At 39.8% G+C, this 22,327-nt stretch overlaps 3 protein-coding genes across 4 annotated transcripts; 1 reads left to right on the top strand and 2 right to left on the bottom strand.

Annotated features, from left to right (window-relative positions):
* Positions 1–704: 704 nt before the first annotated feature.
* On the bottom strand, positions 705–17,078 carry LOC134198684 (chorion class A protein L12-like). Of its 2 annotated transcripts, none has more exons than XM_062673165.1 (2): positions 15,920–17,078; positions 705–1,110 (listed from the first exon to the last, which is right to left on the bottom strand). In XM_062673165.1, exons 1-2 carry the CDS (start codon positions 16,415–16,417, stop codon positions 763–765), a joined length of 846 nt encoding a protein of 281 aa, XP_062529149.1. In that variant the 5' UTR covers positions 16,418–17,078; the 3' UTR covers positions 705–762. The 2 variants fall into 2 exon arrangements, with proteins under 2 accessions (XP_062529149.1, XP_004927420.1); XM_004927363.4 differs by lacking the exon at positions 15,920–17,078 and adding an exon at positions 1,205–1,276.
* LOC101741530 (chorion class A protein L12-like) lies at positions 14,818–15,955 on the bottom strand. The gene is made up of 2 exons (XM_038016206.2): positions 15,344–15,955; positions 14,818–15,234 (listed from the first exon to the last, which is right to left on the bottom strand). The coding sequence occupies exons 1-2, from the start codon at positions 15,392–15,394 to the stop codon at positions 14,875–14,877; spliced, it is 411 nt and encodes a 136-aa protein (XP_037872134.1). The 5' UTR covers positions 15,395–15,955; the 3' UTR covers positions 14,818–14,874.
* A 3,427-nt stretch (positions 17,079–20,505) lies between the features above and the next one.
* On the top strand, positions 20,506–21,020 carry LOC110385427 (chorion class A protein L12). The gene is made up of 2 exons (XM_021348816.3): positions 20,506–20,556; positions 20,673–21,020. Exons 1-2 carry the CDS (start codon positions 20,506–20,508, stop codon positions 21,018–21,020), a joined length of 399 nt encoding a protein of 132 aa, XP_021204491.1.
* The last annotated feature ends 1,307 nt before the right edge of the window (positions 21,021–22,327 follow it).

Here is a 22,327-nt window from a genome sequence, read left to right as displayed (position 1 = left end):
ACATTTTTGTAACAATGGTCTGTGTTTGTACAAAGCCGAAGTAGGGCATTTTGTGGCTTTTGATGTTCGACAGAATCTGAGACCCAATAAAAGGCTCTAGTCGGAGCATAGCGCTGATGTTCGGAAACTCGGTTAGATCAAACTCCGTGTTTCCAAGTTGTTTCCATCTCTCCAAGCTAAATATAAACGTTTGTAGGTTTATAAGGCAATTGAAAGGATTCTCCACCAAAAGTCCGCTAAAACTGAATTCGTGGAACTAACATTCCAAACCCCAGCTTGTACAAGAATGAAGCCAACAGAAGAACCATCTAAATTTTTCGGTACCGTAGTCGCCCGAAAATATTAAGATCTCACTCAGGGTCAAAGGAAATGTTTTATGCTTCATTTATATTTTGTACCAAGCTCTGTAGCGATTTCTTAGAGTAGTAATTGATTGAAGTGATCGGCATCAGCAGCGGCCGCGAGAACATTTCTATTACCTGAAATCATTGTACTTCTTCATAGTAGACCGAGACATCACTTTACCATAATATAATGTTTCGCCTACTCAGGGAATCCTTCCTGTCCTCAATATTATCAAAGAATATAGGTAATAGACTTGTATGTTGTTCAAGATTTTTAATTAAGTAGCTTTAGTTGAAACCAAATTCTTGGGAAGAAGTTATTGGAAACTCTCTTAACAAATCTTAATAAAACCAGCTACGCTTGCATCGATCAGAGTTTAATTAATGGAGGATTGCCGAATTGTCTTTCTTTACATTTTCAGTAGTATCCACCGAAACCAGCACGTCCACATCCGCAGGTGGGAGCGCAGTGTCCGCAGATGGAGACGGCACCAGCGGCGCAGGCGGGACCTCCGTACTCGACACCACCGATGATGGGCACGCGGCCGCCGACAGCGGTGACACCACCAACGGGCAGCTCACCGGCGACTCCAACGTTACCGATACCCTCACCTCCGTATGAACCGCAGCCGGCGCCGTATCCACCGCCGATGCCGTTCCAGCCAACACCTAGTCCGTTCCAACCACCACCGAGTCCGTTCCAACCATTCCATCCACCTCCACAACCGCAACCGCCTAGTCCACCGAAGTACTGGCCGTATACGTTCTGTAACGAGAGTGAAGATTCTCGTGGACATTCCAATCGAACAGCAAAAACACAAATTTTATATCGCAGAGCACATAGAATAAAGATTACTCACTTGGATCAGGCAGGCCTGAGCGCAGAGAAGGAGAGCGAAGGTAGACATGTTGTTGTATTCAGGTACTAGACGGAGAATGCTAGTACTGCACAGCGGCAATCCTTTTATACGAATAATTGTATTCCTATAAGGGCGATTGCGACAAAGTTTTGAAATGTATAATTGTGAAAAAACCTTATTTTTCCTTGATTGACACGTATCATTTAGCTGTCTCCAAAAGCCGCATTACTAGTTAGGGTAATCTCATTCATACGAAATTTCACAAAGTATAGTAATGTAGGTTAAAGTCACGTTTTTGAGATAGGACACTTGAGAAATATTCCGTATAAAACAGACACAACTGACATCGAACTCATTCTGAAGTCATTCAGTGAAACAACATGGCCGCTAAACTCATTCTCTTCGTCTGCGCCACCGCCCTCGTGGCACAGGTACGTCTTTTCAATTAAACTTATATTTAATGTAAAACGCGTTCTAATAATAATATATTTAATTACTTCACATTGTTCACAGTCCGTTTTGAGCATTGGTTGTGGTTGCGGAGGTCGTGGTTACGGCGGTCTGGGCTATGGTGGTTTGGGCTATGGTGGTCTGGGCTATGGTGGTCTGGGCTACGGGGGTCTTGGAGGTGGATGCGGTCGCGGTTTCAGCGGTGGTGGTCTCCCTGTTGCTACTGCCTCTGCTGCTCCCACTGGGCTTGGGATAGCTTCCGAGAACAGGTATGAGGGTACCGTCGGTGTCTGCGGCAACCTGCCGTTCCTTGGTACTGCTGATGTCGCTGGCGAGTTCCCCACCGCCGGTATTGGTGAAATCGATTACGGCTGCGGAAACGGTGCCGTTGGTATTACCCGCGAGGGTGGATTCGGCTATGGAGCTGGTTACGGAGACGGCTACGGTCTCGGCTTTGGAGGCTACGGAGGCGGCTACGGTCTCGGCTATGGAAGCTACGGCGGATGCGGATGTGGCTGGGGCTACTGAACAAATTATCAACACGACGCTTGTCATTTTATAATCAGAACACTCAAAATATATTTTACTCCAGCATCAAATTGTGTTTCAGTGTAATAATTTTGCCCCGTGTTGATACAGTGCAGAGATAGAATATTACTTACGGCCGTTTTCAATAACGTATCTGAGTTTTCGGATAGATAGCTATCTCCGAATATCAGCAAGAGCGTATCTATCCTTAGTTTGCGTTTCACAATCACGGATAAGTGCTATCTCTCTTTAACCAACAGTAGATAGCTTCTTCCCTCCGATTTATCCGAGCCTCTTGATACGTTTCGTTCTACTACAAATACGAAACAACATCAGGATCAAGACTTATTTTATTTTATTCTAAATTATAACTATAATTTAACCAGCATATTGTAGACTATCATAAACACATTTGTTTATAACAAAAAGTAATAAAAACATATGTAGATTTTTTTAAATTGGACGTATTGCTATTTTTATCCTAGTCGAAATTATGAAACGAAACGTTTTGACAGTCCGTTTACCAATAAGCAGTGATCAGTTTCTTTTGTTTGTTTTTCTATTGTTTACCTAATATATTAGATGATGACTTACCTCCAAAACGCTTTAAAACTTTCGTTTATAATTCTATGTGTGTTTATAATTAAAGAGCTACAGTGAAATAAAATGAATTCTGTAAGTATCTATGAACTACATTGATAATAATAATTTTACTTTGAAAACTTTGAGTTCAAGTTTAGAAAATATATCTTTTTCAGTCAAGAAAGGCAGCACCCATGACAAAACATGAGACGATGATTCTAGCAGAACTTGTGGCGGCGAAAAAATATTTCTGTTCGGTAGCTCAGTAAAATAAAGGTTTTGTTCTTGAGGTTTTATTGTTAAGTGGACTGTATATAAAGTTTTTAATGCAATATTAGCCGCGAGTCGCGCGTGCGATTCTATATCGTTCCAGTAGTGTTCTGTGTCGCTGTGTGTGTTCGGTCCTCGCCGCTCGAGTCGTCGATGCCGTGGTGGTGGTTGGACCCCCCCGCAGACCTCGTAGTCCCCGCTTGTACGTGAAGTACTGGCGCGGACATCCTCCCCGGCGTTGAAGAGTCGTCTTCTTCAATATGGATCTTCGAGGAGTCTACAGGAAGCGGGCATATGTTGTTGTATGCCCGGCGTAGTATGCCTTTCGTGGTTGCAATATCAGCAACCCTGGCGATGCCGTCGTTGCCATGTACGAGACGAACTATTCGTCCCAAAAGCCACATCATTGGCGGCAATGTCTTGTCCTTGATAATGACCATTGCACCGATCCGCAGTTGACCTGAAGATTTTTTCCATTTGTATCTCTGTTGTAAGAGAGAAACATATTCATTAGAGTATCGTCTCCAAAAATGTTGCTTTAGGCTTTCAACTCGTTGGAAACGTTGAAGACGAGTGATGTTGGCTTCCGTGATGTCGGGATATGGTACCGAAGTGAGTGGCCGACCAATAAGGAAATGGGCGGGCGTAAGGAAGGTTAAGTCAGATGGATCTGATGACATCGGTGTAAGAGGTCTAGAATTTAAAATAGACTCAATCTGTGCCAGACAAGTTGTCATCTCTTCATAAGTTAAGTGTGATTGACCCAATATTCTTACCAAATGAAATTTAACAGACTTAACGGCAGCTTCCCACAGTCCACCGAAATGAGGTGAGTAAGCAGGAATAAATTTAAACCTTATACCTAGACTGTTGATGTCATCAACACAATTATGAATTAAATAGTTGGAGGCTCCAACGAACGAAGTTCCATTATCACAGTAAATATTCTGCGGTTTCCCTCGACGGGCAATGAAGCGATCGAGTGCGCTAAGGAAGCCCTCCTTGGTAAGATCCGAGACGATCTCCAAATGCAACGCTTTCACTGCAAAGCAAATAAAAACACAAATATATGATTTTATCAGTTTACCACCACGCCCCTTTCGATTGAGAATCATCACCGGCCCGGCGTAATCAATTCCAGTATTCAGAAACGGAAATTCTAACTGCAGCCTATCGCTCGGTAAGTCGCTCATAACGGGCTGTGTAGTTTTAGCCTTCTGCCTAACACAGCGAATACATAGGCCTACTACACGCTTCGCTAAATTTCTCCCACCAAGCGGCCAGTATTTCTGTCTTATTTGTGAAAGTAGAAGTAAAGGGCTAGCGTGAAGGGAATCTTTGTGTTGTTTAACAAAAATAAGTTTTGTAAGAATGTGTTTACTGCACAAGAGTATTGGGTGTTTAACATCGTAACTGTAGAAAGAATTATTGAGTCGACCTCCAACTCGAATAATGTCGTCAGAGTCGAGAAAAGGAGAAAGAGATAAAAGTCTATTTTTCGAGGGCAAAATTTGGTTTGATTTGAGAATATGATATTCCTCCGGAAACGTATCCTGCTGTGCAAGACGAATTAAGGTATTGTGAGCTGAAGATATTTCCGTAAATAGTAAATTATTATCTGTATTCTGTGAGTTTTTATTTTTTAAATTATAAATAAATCTTTTGATGTATGCTGTAATTCTTAATAATTTCGAAAAGTCTGATATTTTATTCATTAACATGACAATTGAATTTTCTGTAGTGTTAACAACAAAAGACATCTTCGGAAGGTTTTTTAGTGTTTGTGCGTTAGGATTGACTGGAAATTGTGTATGTGTTGAATGTAAAAAAGATGGACCAATCCACCACAGACTGGATGCGCTGAGTACATCAGCCCTCGCCCCCCGAGAAACTAGGTCTGCTGGGTTCTCTTTAGACGGTACGTAGCTCCAGCTGTGACCATTCGTACTTTCATGTATTTCATTAATTCTATTTCGAACGAACGATTTTAAGCGATTAGAAGGTGCGGTTAGCCATCCTAGCACAATAGTAGAATCTGTCCAGAAGAAAGAACGATCAAACTGAATAGTGAGTGACTTGATAATTTTTATATATAGTCTAGTACCTAATAAGGCCGCGCATAATTCAAGACGAGGTATTGTACTTGACTTAATGGGTGCAATCTTATTCTTAGAAGCTAAAAGGCGAACGCGAATATTGCCATTACTTGTAATAGTTTTAATATAACAACTCGCTCCGTAAGCGCGTTCTGATGCGTCTGAGAACGTATGAATTTCGATGGTAACAGTGTCGTCGTTAAAGGACCATCGAGGAATATTTATATTATTAAGTGATGGAAGTGATTGCATTAAGCTCAAATATGATGTTTTTAAGTTGATTGGAACTTCTTCATCCCAGTCGGACTTGGTTTTCCATAACTGTTGTATTATTAATTTGACTTCAACAATGCATGGTCCGACGAGCCCCAAAGGATCGAAAACCTGACTAATTTCTGACAAGATTGTGCGTTTAGTGACTTTAAAGGTCTGATGTGAATTTAACAAAAAGAAGAAGTTATCTGATTCAGAGTTCCAGTGAAGACCAAGAGTTTTGCTCGGCGCAGAGTTATTCAAATTTAACGTCTTATCTTTATCTGCCTTAATATCAGAAATTGTTTGCAATATTTTTGTACTATTAGATCGCCATTTACGTAAGTTAAATTTTGCTGAGTCTAGTGTATTGATAATATTACGACAAAGTTTTGTTACCATTTCAATTGAATTACCCCCTCCCAAATAGTCATCCATATAAAAGTCATGTGCTATTGCTCGTTTAGTCTCTGGGTCTGTGCATTCATCAGCAAGAGCAATTAAACATCGAGTAGCTAAGAAGGGAGCGGATGCCGTTCCGTATGTTACAGTGTTCAGAATGTAAGTATGCAACGGTTCTGACGGATCAAATCTAAATAATATTTGCTGTAAACTACGTTGAGAAGGTTCTACTTGTATAGCCCGATACATTTTCTCCACATCGCTGGTAACCACATATTTGTGTTGCCTGAATCGCAGCAGGATGGAAAGAAGATCGTCTTGTACTGTAGGGCCAATGTGCTGTATGTCATTAAACGACTTACCGGAGGACGTCGCTGCTGATGCATCAAACACTACTCGTAGTTTAGTGGTTGTGCTGGATTCCCGTATCACTCCATGATGAGGTAAGTAATTATTTATGTTTTTATTAAATGCGTGCAGATTCTCAGATGTAGATTTCTGTATTATGTTTGAAGTGTTGTATGCTTCGGATTGTTGTATGGATGTGTTTAATGTTGTGCTATGTGATTGTATGTTTGATGTAATGCTAGAAGGATTGTTATTTGATGTGTTGTCCGATGAATGAACGTTTTTTGTTATGTACGATGAATGAGTGTCCGATGTTATGTTAGAAGAGTGATTGTTTGATGTTGATTTATGTGTATGAGGTGTATTTTGTATCATATGCCCAAGATTTATATACTCACGCATAAAATTATGATAATCATTCTTCAGTTTCTCATCGCGCTGTAATTTTCTCTCTACAGAAAGAAATCTTAATTTTGCTTTTGTGTATGAATATCCCAGAACGTCAGGAGACTGTTTAAGAGGAATAGTAACTATAAACTCACCTTTTTTATTTCGTCTTGTTGTCTCTCTAAAGATTGCCTCGCATTCTCGTTCTTCCTTAGACAAAGAATGACTAGAAGAGACTGAGTCTAACTCCCAGAACCGACTAAGCTGAGATTCAAGAGATTGAGTGAAGTGGCAATGCGTGTGAGTATTTTTATAAGAGGAATGTTGAAGAACACTGCCAGACACAATCCATCCTAGTTTGGATTCACGTAAAGTGGGTTGATGTTTACCTAGGCTTATTGTGTTTGATCCTAAAATGTTCCAAAAGATGCTAGCCCCGACTAGTATATCAATAGCCGAAGGAACGTTAAAAGAGGGGTCGGCTAGTTCGATTCCGGTAGGTATGGGTATGTGTTCTTTGTATATAAATGTTGAAGGCAATGATGTAGTGATATTTGGCAATATATAGCAATCGACGCTCGCCTTATAGCTGCCATTACAAGCTTGTAGTGACAATGTACACATTTTAGTACTAGATGAAAGTTTACTGTTGATTCCGATGACAGTTGAGTTTGTGTTATGACGCGGCAGACCTAGTTTCTCGCAGAGGTCGGAGGTCACGAAGTTAGAAGTACTGCCGTTGTCCAGCAGAGCCCGGGCGTTGTGACAACGTCCATTCTTGTCCATCACTTTAACCATCGCTGTGGAAAGTAATACATTGGTTTGATGATTGGGTGCAAGAGATGAATGGATGTTTGATGACGAATTTGTGTGTACAGACAATACTATGTTTTCTGTGTTTATGTTCGAAGTTGTATTTTTGTCAACTTCTCGGTGAAGGAGAGTGTTGTGACGTGAGTTACAATACTTACAGTGGGTAAGTCTACAATTTTTGTCTTGATGACCTGTGCGTAAACAATTTTTACAAAGATTATGGTAGGTGGAAACTTTAGTAATACGTGAGTTAACGTCTAAAGCTCTAAATGCATCGCAACTGAATAGATAATGATTTTGTTTACACAGTGGACAGATAGGATTTTTTATTTGATTTGTATTGTTTGTAACTATAGCGAATGACTTTGATTTATGAACTTGTGTGTCAGTTTGAGGATTTTTGTGTAGTTGTTTGTTGCTACTAAGTGTTTCTAATAATTCTGCTCTGTTATTTAAAAATGTGATAAATTGTTTTAAAGTTGGTTGCTCACTTAATGAACTTTTAAACTCTTCCCACTGCCTGTTTGAAATAAAATCTAGTTTTTTACTCATCATGAATATAATCAAGACATCCCATTGGTCTGTGGGCTGATCCAAGATGTTTAGTGATCTTAAATTTTTATTTATAATATCTATTAAAGATCTTAACGATTTTGATGAATCTTTTTGCACTTGTTCAACGTTGAATAAAGCCTGAATATGATTATTAATAAGAATTTTTTTATTGTTGTATCTTTCCGTTAATAATTCCCATGCAATTTTGTAATTATTAGCTGTAAATTCTAGGCTTTGAATCACTGATGACGCATTTCCCTTCAGGGACGTTCGCAAATAATGGAATTTACTAATTTCATTAATACGTGTGTTGTCGTGTATAAGAGAAATATACATATCTCGGAACTCGAGCCAGTGATGCAAGTCTCCATCGAAAGAGGGTAGGTTGATGTCCGGAAGACGAAAAAAATCTTTCTTTTCATTTGAGATCGTCCCGGATCCACCGTAACTGGTTTGCCCACTACTGGATGTTGGTTCCAACATGCTATGCGCAAGCGCAGTGACTGTAAAGTAAACAGTCTCAAACTGCTCCCGTTCTGCGTACTCTTTCTCTTCATCTTCTGAAATAGTTTCGATTTCAGTCTGTAATTTATTAAAATCTATGTAAGCTTCATCGATAGCCTTAAGTCTATTTTGTAGTTCTATTCGGTGCGGATTGCTTAATGATGAATATGACTTCGCGATGTTTATATAATTTGAAAAAATGCGTTAACTTCGCTTTCTGACTGCCACGTAGCTTTAACAGCTTTTTAATTCTTTCGTCGGACATTTTGTTTTCAAGCAAGCCAATAAGATTATAAGCAATAAGCTAAAGGAAATAAATTTAAAAAATAAAAGTAAGCAGGTAGAAATCAAAAAAATAAGTTAAGCAAAAAAGCAATTAATTTAATAATATCAACGTAGCAATAGGTATAAGGAAATAGATATTTAGGAATGCGGTCCTGCCGGGTGACCAATCTAGAACAATGGGACGCTGCAGGTCATGTGAAGGTCAAGCGAAAAAAAAAATTACACACAAGTTAGCAGAAAAAAATTACGTGTATGGCACAAAATAAGTCTATATAAATTTCTAGGGAATAAGAGGACAAATAAAGATGGGATATGGAACGGACTCACTCGGTTTTAATCTCGATCCTTGAAGACGACACTTTTTTACGTTGTAATGTAGGGCGGGTCGGGTAGAAAGTCCGAATGATTGAATCTTGTTGGTAAAATTCTTCACGGCGACTTATAAGACGGCTCTTCTTCCACTTGTGACCATTATGTTCGGTAGCTCAGTAAAATAAAGGTTTTGTTCTTGAGGTTTTATTGTGGACTGTATATAAAGTATTTGCAATATTAGCCGCGAGTCGCGCGTGCGATTCTATATCGTTCCAGTAGTGTTCTGTTCCGCTGTGTGTGTTCGGCCCTCGCCGCTCGAGTCGTCGATGCCGTGGTGGTGGTTGGACCCCCCCGCAGACCTCGTAGTCCCCGCTTGTACGTGAAGTACTGGCGCGGACAATTTCAATAATAAGGCAACAAATGCCACAAACAATAAATTGAAGCAGCAGGCTTGGCAAACCCTTGTAAATGATTTTAATTCGTCGATTCGTCGTTTCCCACGAACTCCATCGCAGCTTCGACTAAAATGGGAAAACTTAAAGAACGCTACGGCAACATAAGAAACAACCTTAGTAAGGTTAGTATAATTAGTTGATTGTTTGTCTCTAATAACACATTGATAAACATGATTTTTTCTTCAGGTTGCCGTAGTATTTGAAATAATTATGCTCTTTGTTACAGGCTGGAGGTGGTAAGGATTGCAGATGAAATTTTGGATAAAGCATGCACATTGTTGTAGGTCACATATAATATTTTTAACACTTTTACAGCCAAGCGGAAACAAGATGGAAGAAAAGAAATGCAAGGCTAGCATAGGGACAATGCATTAGCAGAATATCTAATAGCAAAAAAGAGACTTGACTTGGAAAATAAAGAAAAGGAGATTGTTGTAGCAAAAGTTAAGTTAGACTTAGATAATTTAAAAAATTAAAAATTACTTAAAAGGAATATTAAATTTCATAAATTAAGTAGGCAATAATAATTTTATGTTAGATAGTTTTTTAAGTATATGTACAAATTCTAAATTAAATATCTTGCATGTACTAACTACCATGTAATTATCATTTTGGAAAATAAAAAATAGTCAAATTATCTTTGGAGTTTATTTTATAAATTATCTTTGGAAGCAATTATTTATAAGTACATAGTTGTATTTCAGATGTAAGTTTTGAAAAATTGTTACAAACAATTATATTATTTTCCTGTAATGTATCTGCGACTGAAATTTCTGATTCTAATTCTTCTAAATTCATACTTCTGACGGTATTATGCAGCATGGCAGCTATAATAACAGCTTGCATATTTTCTAGTTTTAATCTACTTTTCAATGATATACAGGGAGTCTTCTTTTACAAACACCAATGCATTCTGAAAATTATACATTATTCGCTTAAATTATTTTACAATACAGTATAACAAGCTCTTAACTAAAAAAAAAGATTACCTCTATAGTATTTCTTGTTTTAATATGTGATTCATTTTAAATCGTTCCGATTGAGTATGTGGGTTAATTAATCACGTTAAAAGATAGGGTTGTGGGGATAGCCTCTATCGGCAAGCAAATAGCAATTTCCAAGTCCACCTTGTTATCAATGTTCTCTTGATATGTAGATAATTTATTATAATAGTGTCATATTAAATTCATATACACACCTAAATATATAATATAAATAAATAAAAATATAATAATAATATATAATAATAATAATATAAATAAGGTAATATAAATAAGAAATACCTTTTCAATCGGAATGGTTAATTATAGTTGTATCATGAGTAGACCCAGGCCATCAAGCAACAACATTTTGAAACATCAATGATGCATTGCACACAAATTACACATTCAAAATACTCTTTTTCTATTTCTAAATTCCTCTCCTATATTTGAATCTGTAACACAAATATAAAATGTAGAGGTATCAGTGTGTAATAAGAATGAAGGTAAATAGCCTACCAGGTTATTGTATTAGTATATGAATGTCATTTAAGGCCCCATGGGAATCCAGCAGTATTACAGAATTCCTGTTGAGTGTGATTTTGTAACACAACAAAAATTAGGTATTATTTTGCTATTGCTATAAACAAATATAAGTTGTAATAACGAGTACTTTTATGGTTAAAATTTATCTTACCTTTTTGACGTTACACTCAAATATGGTCTCATTAAATTAATCAATTCATTCACAACACCTTTGCTCAGAAATCTATAGTCAAATTCGTAATTATTGATCTTCGCCATGTAATTCAGACGATCTTTATTTTCCTAACCATATGATATTGGCCTCACTATCATTATCTGCATCACAATCCATTATCATTTGAAATAATTCCATATCACTATCATCACTGCTACAATATGCCAATATGAAGAGAAACAATTATTAAATTATAGCGATTTACTTTCGAAAGATAAAGATGTAACCGGCCGATTTTGACAGATAAGCGAATGCCCATACTAGAGATAGCGCCGCCTACCGGAGAGTTACTTAAAACTCATATTGAAACGGAAGTAAGCACGATTTGTATGAGCGTTCTATCTTTAGCAGGCTATCCGTCCTCCCGACGATGGATAGATAAATCCGATAGGAACTGCTGCCCGTCGATAGGTTATTGGAACGTAAGTAAGGACAAAAATATAGATTTGTCTATCTTTAGTAACCGAAACTAGGGATAGATAGGTTATTGAAAACGGCCGTTACTGTCATCGTGTCTTAAAGGATAAAATGCCCGGGGCACTCGTATCAAGCGATGCGAACACGCCACTGCTCGAATATAAATTAGTATCCACATTGAAAAAAAGTTATAATAATTGAAAGTGATAAATTAAAAAGAATAATTGAACAGAAATCCGAATATTTTAGAATTGTTTTATGTCTGTGTTTTTGAACTACTTAAGAGTACATTAAAACCTTTGCCTTTACTTTTACGTTCTCAGACGTTGTTGCAACTAATAATAATAATGAGGAAGTAGCTCTGTCTGTTTGTAAAATCTTAACACAGACGTCGGTGTAAATAATTTGATGTCAGATTTTCATTAGGAAAATTGAGTTAGCTGAGTTGTGTCCCCAGTGGTACCATTCTCATCTCCTATCTGCAAATCTTATTTATATTATATATATTAATTCATACGTTGCGGCAGATTGTACAAAAGACCGAGGAATATAACCTGCCGCTTTGCTTAGCATTTGTGGACTACGAGAAAGCTTTTGATTCGATTGAAACCTGGGCCGTGTTGCACGCTCTCCAACGGTGCCAAATTGATTATCGGTATATCGAAGTGTTGAGGTGTTTGTATGAAAACGCTACTATGTCAGTCCGAGTACAGGACCGGGCTTCGGAACCTATCCTTCTGCAGCGGGGCGTGAGGCAAAGAGTTGTTATTTCTCCGAAACTATTTACCGCTGCGCTGGAAGATGTTTTCAAAGTTCTGGACTGGAAAGGGCTAAAGTAAGGCCAACCAGACGAGATAAAAAATGTAAACAAAGTTTCAGGAGTAAAAAACATTTTTATTTAAATAAATTATTACAAAGTTCGAATTTTAAAATGTAAAATACGTCCGCTGTAAATAAAATAAAAATGGTGAGGAATGGTAAATTTTAGACTATTTTCTTTTTACTTATTATATAAAAAATAATCTTTTTTGGTACGGACTTTAAAAATCCAAATTATGGTAGTGGTTCAAGTACAAATGAATTAATAAATTAACTTACCTTTTGACGCTTTTTGCGTGGTGAACTCATTTTAGAGCCGCCAGGCTGTGATTCCGTAATTAAAATCAACAACTAAGTACTCACAGTAACAGCAAAAATCAAAAATAAAACTAACAAAAACGGAATAATAACAACAACAAACCAAGTAAATACGGAAACGAAAAAATATGTATCACTTCGAACGCAATCCAAACAGGAATGAACTTGTTCACAAAATGGCGGACCAAATGTTGACAACTGCGGTACTCAGTGCTTTCCTGTACCACGAAACACACAGCGACAGCTGTTGTCGACCAACTGACGCCATAACTGCGCGTACGAGTGATAAGGACAGAGATAATAATCCCTCGCTATCGCAATGTAACTCAGTAACGGTCCGCTTGTTTACGTTTATTATCTCGTCTGGTTGGCCTAAGTATAGGCATCAACATCAACGGCGAGTACATAACTCACCTTCGGTTCGCCGATGATAATGTGATTATGGCCGAGACAATGGAGAACCTCAGTACAATGCTCAAAGACCTCAGTAGGGCTTCTATCCGAGTGAGTCTAAATATGAACATAGAAAAAACAAAAGTTATGATGGATGCTCATGTAGCGCCCACTCCAGTAAAGACCGGAAGCTCTACGCTTGGAGTTGTCGAGTATATTTGTTGGAGTATTTCCACTTTCGGGTAGCGACATGGTCAGCGGATGATCTTCGTAAGTCAATAAAACCAGAAATGTTAACTCAGAGCGTATATTACGCAGGAGCGTTCTATCTGATACGGTGACTCGCTCGCTTCTGAGCTAAGGATTGTACAGTAGCTCTTTTTATAGTCAGCAAGTGTGCTGGCAACTCGCGCCATCAAAGGGTGCCGCTGCGGTGTGTGATCCAAGCCGCCCGCCGCGAACGTTGAAGTGTGCCGGCGACCCGCACCATCAAAGGGTGCCGCTGCGGTGTGTGTTCCAAGCCGACCGCCACGAACGTTGCAAGTGTACCGGTGACCGGAGCCGTCAAAGGGTGCCGGTGCCCTCTGTGATCCAAGCCGCCTGCCGTTGATCGTTGCAAATATGCCGGTGACCCGAGCCATCAAAGGGTGCCGACGCCCTCTGTGATCCAAGGCGCCTGCCGTCGACCGTTGTAAGTGTGCCGGCGGCGCTCGCTGACAAAGGGTGCGGATGCGCTTTGTGATCTAAGCCGCGCGCCGACATATTTACCTGGGAAACACTGGCCAGCTAAATAAGTCCAACTTCGAAAAAGAGGTCAACCGTCGAATCCAGCTCGGATGGGCAGCGTTCGGAAAGCCTCGTAAAATCTTCTCATCACAAATACCCCAGTATCTCAAGACGAAAGTCTTTGGCCAGTGTATGTTGCCAGTGATGACATATGGCACTAAAACGTGGTCGCTCATAGTGGGCCTTATGAGAAGGCTCAAGGTCACCCAAAGAGCTATGGAGAGGGCTATGCTCGGAGTTTCCCTGCGAGATCAAATCAGAAATGACGAGATTCGCAGGAAAACCATGGTAACCGACATAGCCCAAAAGGATTGCGACATTAAAGTGGCAGTGGGCAGGACACATTGCTCGCAGAACGGATGGCCGTTGGGGGCAGAATGTTCTTCAGTAGGACCGCGTACTGGAAGACGTAGCGTGGGTAGGCCTCCCATAAGATGGGCCGACGATCTATTGAGGTTCGCAGGGATCCGCTGGATGCAGGCAACGCAGGACCGGTCTTTGTGGCGAGGCTTGGAGGAGGCCTATGTCCAGCAGTAGATGTCCATGGGCTGACAAAAAGAAGAAGAAGATTGCTAGGTCTGGTATACTATTCCTTTTCAGGCGAGAGTATCTTAGACTGCCCTCCCCATGCAGTTCTGCAGCTAGCTGATTAATGTGTTAGTCAAGTCGTGTTTGGTAATTTTTGCTGTATATTTCAATTTCTTCCTTCAATGTTCTTAGATTCAAATTCAGATTTACATATTTGTTGCTTATGTATGGTGAAATATTAAACATGGTTCTCATTGTTTTGCTTTGATACCGCTCTAGTAAATCTAGATATCAAAATTAATCAGTAACATTCTTGGTAAAAAGTTATTGGAAATTCGTTTAACAAGAAATAAATCTTAAAAAAACAGCTACGCTTGCTCGATCAGAGTTTAATTAATGGAGGATTGCCGTATTTTCTTTCTTTACATTTTCAGTAGTATCCACCGAAGCCAGCGCGTCCACATCCGCAGGTGGGAGCGCAGTGTCCGCAGATGGAGACGGCACCAGCGGCGCAGGCTGGACCTCCGTATTCGACACCACCGATGATGGGCACGCGGCCGCCGACAGCGGTGACACCACCGACGGGCAGCTCACCGGCGACTCCAATGTTACCGATGCCTTCACCTCCATATGAACCACAACCACCGCCGTATCCGCCGTATCCGCCGTCGATGCCGCTCCAGCCGACTCCATTCCAGCCGTTCCAACCACCACCGAGTCCGTTCCAGCCGTTCCACCCACCTCCACAACCGCAACCGCCTAGTCCACCCAAGTACAGGCCATACACATTCTGTAACGAGAGCGAAGATTCACGTGGACATTCCAATCTATCAGCAAAAACACAAATGTAGTAGTTGGTAATTTCAAATCAGAGAGCACATAAAATAAACACTACTCACTTGGATCAGGCAGGCCTGAGCGCAGAAGAGAAGGAAAGCGAAGGTAGACATATTGTTGTATTCAGGTACTAGACGAAGAATGCTATTACTGCACAGCGGCAATCCTTTTATACGAATAATTGTATTCCTTTAAGAGTGATTACACCAAAGTGTTGAAATGTAGAATTGTGAAAAAACTTCTTTTTCCTTGATTGACACGTATCATTTAGCTGTCTCCAAAAGCCGCGCCACTAGTTAGGGTAATCTCATTCATACAAAATTTCACAAGGTACAGTGATGTAGGTTAAAGTCACGTTTTTTGAGATAGGACACTTGAGAAATATTCCGTATAAAACAGACACAACTGACATCGAACTCATTCTGAAGTCATTCAGTGAAACAACATGGCCGCTAAACTCATTCTCTTCGTCTGCGCCACCGCCCTCGTGGCTCAGGTATGAGATATATTCAGTTTAGGCTAATTTATTATGTTACAATTTATATTACTACTAACAAGTTCTGCATTTTCCAAGACGCAATTATGTTTAAAATATTAATTTTAATGATGAATTGCTTTAGGCTGCTCTAAGCCAGTACCTTGGAGGTTTCGGCGCTGGACTCGGTGGTTGTGGCTGCGGAGGTCGCGGCTACGGTGGTTACGGCTACGATATCGGCGCTGCTGCCGCTCTCGAAGCTTCTAACGGAGGAGGTCTCCCCGTCGTCACCTCCTCTGCTGCTCCTACTGGTCTGGGTGTAGCTTCCGAGAACAGATACGAAGGTACCGTCGGTGTCTGCGGTAACCTGCCTTTCCTTGGTACTGCTGGTGTTGCTGGTGAGTTCCCCACTTATGGTCTTGGTGGCATCGACTACGGTTGCGGTGACGGCGCCGTCGGCATCACCGTTGAGAGAGGCATCGGCTACGCTGGTGGTCTCGGCTATGGCGCTGGATACGGTCTCGGCTATGGAGGCTACGCCGGAACCGGATACGGATGTGGATGTGGTGGAAGAATCTACTGAAAAATGTGTTAAAACCCAGACTGAACCAAACTCTTCGAATTGAAATAAAAGCACATGAAATATCTTTTTTGTTTTCATGTTTTACTAAAACGCAAAAGCAAATCCAATTCTCCATCGATTTTCTAGTTAAATTGAACACAGATAGGTTTGGACAGTTTGAAACCTAAAGCCTTGCTGGTTTTCTTCTTACTTCTAATTTATTGGAGCTATTAAGATGAAATAAGACAATAGATACGAGATTAAGCAAAGAATTCGGTTGGACGCTGTGATTCTTTGCGCACCGTACACAGAGGAAATTCAACTATGTGCGATATTACTCTCATCTAGTCTTAACTTAAAAGAAATAATGCAAAACTAATGCATGCGTTGCTTTTTAGAATTTTTATGACAGAGCGAACATTTGGACTGGTGTTCTCGTAGGAAGTCCACGTCAATATGAATCTTGTCATCTACTTTTACACACGAATTAATACAAATTATCTCAGTTGTATGTATTATTGTACGGACAATTGTCTCAATGGTAGCGTGATATGGACATGTGATTCGTAGAGAGAAGATGTATGTGAGTAGGAGATGTATGGAAATGATAGTGCAAGATAGAGGGGAAGAGGTCGATCGAAGAACACATGGATGGAGTGTGTCGTGACAATATGAGAGATAGAGGAGTAAGTGTTGAGATGACGGCTGATAGAAGAGAATGGAAGAGAAAAATTTGCTATACCGACCCCACCCAGTGGGATAAAGTGGAGAAAAAAGAAATATGTATTATTCTTCAAGATCTTTGTTACTATTATTATTTATTTTATTATTGACGACTATATTTACATTTCAAAACGGGAATAAATGACTATAGGCAGTACCGTCATACCTAAACGGTAGACAGCGGCTTGGCTCTGCCCCTGACGTTGCTAATGTTCACGGGCGACGGTAAGCACCCACCATCAGGTGGGCCGTTCGTTCGTCTGCCTACAAGGACAATAAAATAAAAAAGCTACACCTTATCCGAAAAATAAGCTAATTACGACATAAGCATCTTTAAATAGATTTTGAGAAGTGTTTACATCTTGACAGCGGTGTACACCGGCAAAACATAATATTAAAATAGGAGGATCAAGTCTAATTAAGTTTTGCTTTGCTTTCTTTTAATAATTTTTAATGTTTCCTAAATGTGTAATTCACTAATCTTCGTGATTCGGAGATGAAATTTGTCTAATTAGAGATTTAAATCAAATTTTACAGAATTAGCTAAGATGTTGATCTAGGAAAAGCCACGAATGAACTCGATGCAAACTTCTCTTCGAACCATCCTTGAGTTTTTTTTATTATTTAGATGGGTGGACGAGCTCACCGATTGTTTGTAACTTAATTATTATTATTGTATTTTTATTGCTTTGTAAATTGTAAATAAATATTTATTCATAATTTTATTTCGAGTTTGATGTCTGTTTAGAATCTCGGGTTAGGTTTGTCAATTCTGCTCTTGTCACTTGGTTTTGTTCATATGGCAGTAATTTTTGGCCTAAGGTTCTAAGGTCTCAAGTATAGTTACAACGGCTGCCCCACTCTTCCAACCGAAACGTATTACTACTTCACGGCAGAAATATGCAGGGCGATGGTACCTACCCGTGCGTACTCCCAAGAGGTCCTACCACCAACGAAATAAATGGCTGGCTATAAATTCCAAAATTCAAATACTATATTATTTTAAAATTACGGAATTATACTCTTCAATTTCGGTCATATTGTGTTTATTCATTAGTGCTTTATTTCCACTAGATTTGTATGATTAAAAATACCAGCAAATATGGAACACGAGTTCCGTAGCGGTTGTAGTTCCATATATATGACTCATAATAGTAATCGTTAATGGTAAAAAGAAAATGTGGTGTCGTGGGACACCAGGTAGGAACGAAGTTCCTTCGGCTAATGTAGAATCGACACAATTTGCAAAAAAAAAATCGTGCTCAATTTTATGTTGGTTTTCTTGATTTTTCTCTTAAATTTTGCTGATTAGTTTTTATTTAAGTACAGGAAAGTATTTAGGAAATTCAGTATTTTAGGAAATAATAAATTACGTAAAATAAAAATAAAATCGTAATTCAAATTATCAATTAAAATAACAAAATATGTCTCTTTATTTTTGTTTGACAACATAAAATTACATAGAAATAGAAATAATTACAAAATAGAGAGAGAAGAGATGAGAGAACGAAAAGAAAGAGGGAGAAAGAGAAAGGTATTATACACTACTCGCTTGTGTATGCGACTGTCGCGCCTGCGCACGTCTCATTTAACGGTTTTATTCCACGCACTTTTTCCACGGATTTTTTCTTACGGTTTTACTATCACATTTTTTTCAGTTCGATCGCGCAGCAAAATCCCTGTCCCCTCCAAGCCTACCGTAAGGAACTTCGTTCCAAAAGTGAACCCGTAGTCGCCCAAAAAGTAATGTTGACAACAACGAATTAAAGGCAATAGTGGAAGACAATTTGCGATTTGGAGTCGAGGCAATAGTGGAAGACGATGTCGTTCCTTCTACCACTGAGCTAGGAGTGACTTTCAACTATAGCAGCAAACAAATTTGGTTCATTTGTGACAAATTGGCGATGTAAGAAAACTTGATAAGAGTGTGCCACATGATCGGAACGATCGGCATTGCGACGAACGCGTCAAGGTGTGCTTTTCGTTCCTTAACAGACAAAGAAACGAAGAGATTTTGAGCTGCATTGTCACTTGCGATGAAAAATGGATTCTTTTTGATAATCTTAAGGGGTAATCATGTTTACTAGAGGTCCAGCAGTAGTCGAAATTCGACTATAATTAATTTTAATTGTAAGTTTGTACACTATTATGGTTGTATTTTATACTTCTATAATCACAAACTTCGCTAAGACTACACTATAAAAAACAAAGACAAACAATATTTAACCACAATTTGACAACAGACGTCAAGAACAAAAGTTTGACAATAAATAGTATGCATGCGTGTGTGCGTCAAATACATGGTATGTAGTGTGTGTAATGTTTTATTTATTTAATGTATCTCATATGCATTATTTTTTTAAAATATTAGCATTGTGCACTTCATCTCTGTATTCTCTATAAGTGTGGAAAATTTCATACTCCTCCGTCCGCGCCATTTTCGTAAAAAGGGATACAAAGTTTTTGCTTCACGTATTAATATATAGATGCCGTAAAATCGATGCACTGGAGATATGGTGCTGGAGACGCTTCCTAAAGGTTCCAAGGATGGCATTCCGCACCAACGCATTCATCCTCAAAGAACTCGGTATCAAATACCGACTTTCGTCAACTGTGCAACTGAGGGTTTTAAAATTCTTAGGTCACATCTCCAGAGAAGAGCACTCGATGGAGAGACTGGTAGTCCAGGGCCGGGCGGAAGACAGAAGATCACGCGGCCGCTCACCGACCAGCTGGACTGACCTAATAAAGAAGGCAACTGAGTCCACTATGGTCGAATGTACTCGAAACGCTTCGAACCGCCAGATTCGTATTGCCTGGAGGGCGGTCGTCGGGAGCATGGGCGACCTAACAGGTCCTTCTACACATACAGCGTCAGCGCAACCACAACCACTCTGACAAGAGTATCCGACTGAGAATAAGAAGAATCATGTTTGCTAGACCCTGGTTCAGCACCTAGGCAATGCTCAAAACGAAAATTTACCCCTAAAAAGCCATGGTCACTGTTTGGCCACTGTTTGGAAAAAATTCTACACCCAAGAGGCAGTACAAAATGCTTTTGAAGAGTTTATTGTCTTTCTTGTTTTCGTTGACTTCTTCAAGTAGGGCATTGAAAAATTGTTGCTGTGCTGGCGACACTTAAATACCACGTTTTGATTGATGGTAAAAGAAAAGTTACTAATCTTCTAACTAAATATTTCAAAATTTCATAAGCACTCCAACATGAGTGAAATTTGTAAATAGCTATGTACCATCTAAAATAAAATTATCTTATGTGTTGTAAGAAATTAAAAATGTTAAAAGCACGTTTCATTTGAGAAATTCTGGACAAATTTCACAAGCTTTTTATTATTTCTCAATTACCTATTATTTTACAATTCGAAAATTAAGTGAGCTGATGTGTATAAAGAGAGTTAACTTTTACATGAAAATACATTCTCCGTCTGGTACCTGAATACAACAACATGTCTACCTTCGCTCTCCTTCTCCTCTGCGCTCAGGCCTGCCTGATCCAAGTGAGTAATCTTTATTTTATGTGCTCTGCGCTCTTAAATTGTCACTACTAATATATCATACTGATGTTGTTTCTGATGAGTTTGAATATTGTCATGAAGCGTTACTGTCGTTACAGAACGTGTATGGCCAGTACTTGGGTGGATTTGGCGGTTGCGGTTGTGGAGGTGGCTGGAACGGCTGGAACGGACTCGGTGGTGGTTGGAACGGACTAGGTGCTGGCTGGAACGGCATCGACGGCGGATACGGCGCCGGCTGCGGTTCATACGGAGGTGAGGGTATCGGTAACGTAGGAGTCGCCGGTGAGCTGCCCGTCGGTGGTGTCACCGCTGTCGGCGGCCGCGTGCCCATCATCGGTGGTGTCGAGTACGGAGGTCCCGCCTGCGCCGCTGGTGCCGTCTCCATCTGCGGACACTGCGCTCCCACCTGCGGATGTGGACGCGCTGGTCTCGTTGGATATTACTAAAAAAATATATATAAAAAAATAGTTCTATTAAATAAATAATGTTTATTGAACGAGTAATCATAATTTATTTCTTTGTTGCGCACAAAAAAATGTTAACTCAATGATAAAAACACACACATACGAACATAATATAAGTTTGTTATTGTAGAGTAGGGTAGTGAACAATATGTTTTATTGTTAAATCAAATCAATACAAAAATTCAAAACATTAAAGACAAAAAGTACAACAAGCGGTCTTGTCGCTAAGAGTAGGGCTGCGCTGCTTTAAAAAAAAAAAAAAAAAAAATTATCAAGTAACCGCCCTAACTGGGCTGCCAGTCGCAACCGCCATTCGAGAAGCTGAGGACCGGACGAGGTGGAAACAACTCACGAGACAGGCCACGGTCAAGTTTCAGGGACACGACTTTCAGCAATGAAGAAAGCGACGAAGAAGAAATAACGTGAAAGTGCCAGAAAGACTCGTGCTCATCATACGAGACTTCTTGTCGAACCGTTTGTTTCGATATCGAGTAGAGGGAACTCGCTCCCGCCCCCGTCATCTCACGGTCGGAGTTCCGCAAGGCGTCGCGCTCTCCCCGTTATGATTTAGTTTTTATATCAATGATATACCCCGGTCTTCGCCGATGACACGGCTATCTACTACTCGTGCAGGAAGAAGTCGCTGTTGCATCGGCGACTCCAGATCACATTAGCCACCAGTGGTTCCGGAAGTGACGCATTGACATCAACTTGACGAAAAGCACAGCGGCGCTCGTCAAAAGGGGTCCTCCTCCTCACTCCTCCTCCTCCTATGATTTGCAAGCGAAGTAAATAGTGCCTTCGTAATAGGGTGACACTCTACAGAACTTGCATACGCCCGGTCATGACCTATGCAAGTGTAGTATTCGCTCACGCGGCCCGCACTAATTTGAAACCCCTTCAAATTATTCAATCCGTCGGAGCACCATGGTTCCAAAGAAATGTGGACCTCTGGAAAAATACTTTGATACATTATTTTTTTATATTTATTTGTTTTCGTTCAATCAGATTTATTTAGTACAATTCTTTTACAATTGCATTTTAATTGTCTTATTTTCAATACATTTCAACGGATGTTTTCACTAAAAGGCCGCTTCGAACTAGACACCCCTCTCCCTAAATTATTATCTTAACTTGTTTGGATGTGAGGAGTCGACTTTATCAGTATACTTTGTAATTCAATGTGTGTAGTAATTCTGGACCGGTGAAACTTGATATAATGTTGATGACTGTTTTGGCGTAGCTTCTTCGGTAAAACATATGACCACTCGGTTGTCTAGTTTTGGAAT

Source organism: Bombyx mori, chromosome 2 (assembly GCF_030269925.1).
Source record: "Bombyx mori chromosome 2, ASM3026992v2".
Classification (NCBI taxonomy): domain Eukaryota; kingdom Metazoa; phylum Arthropoda; class Insecta; order Lepidoptera; family Bombycidae; genus Bombyx; species Bombyx mori.
Note: the sequence above shows the minus strand (reverse complement) of the source record. Positions and strands in the feature narration are given on the sequence as shown.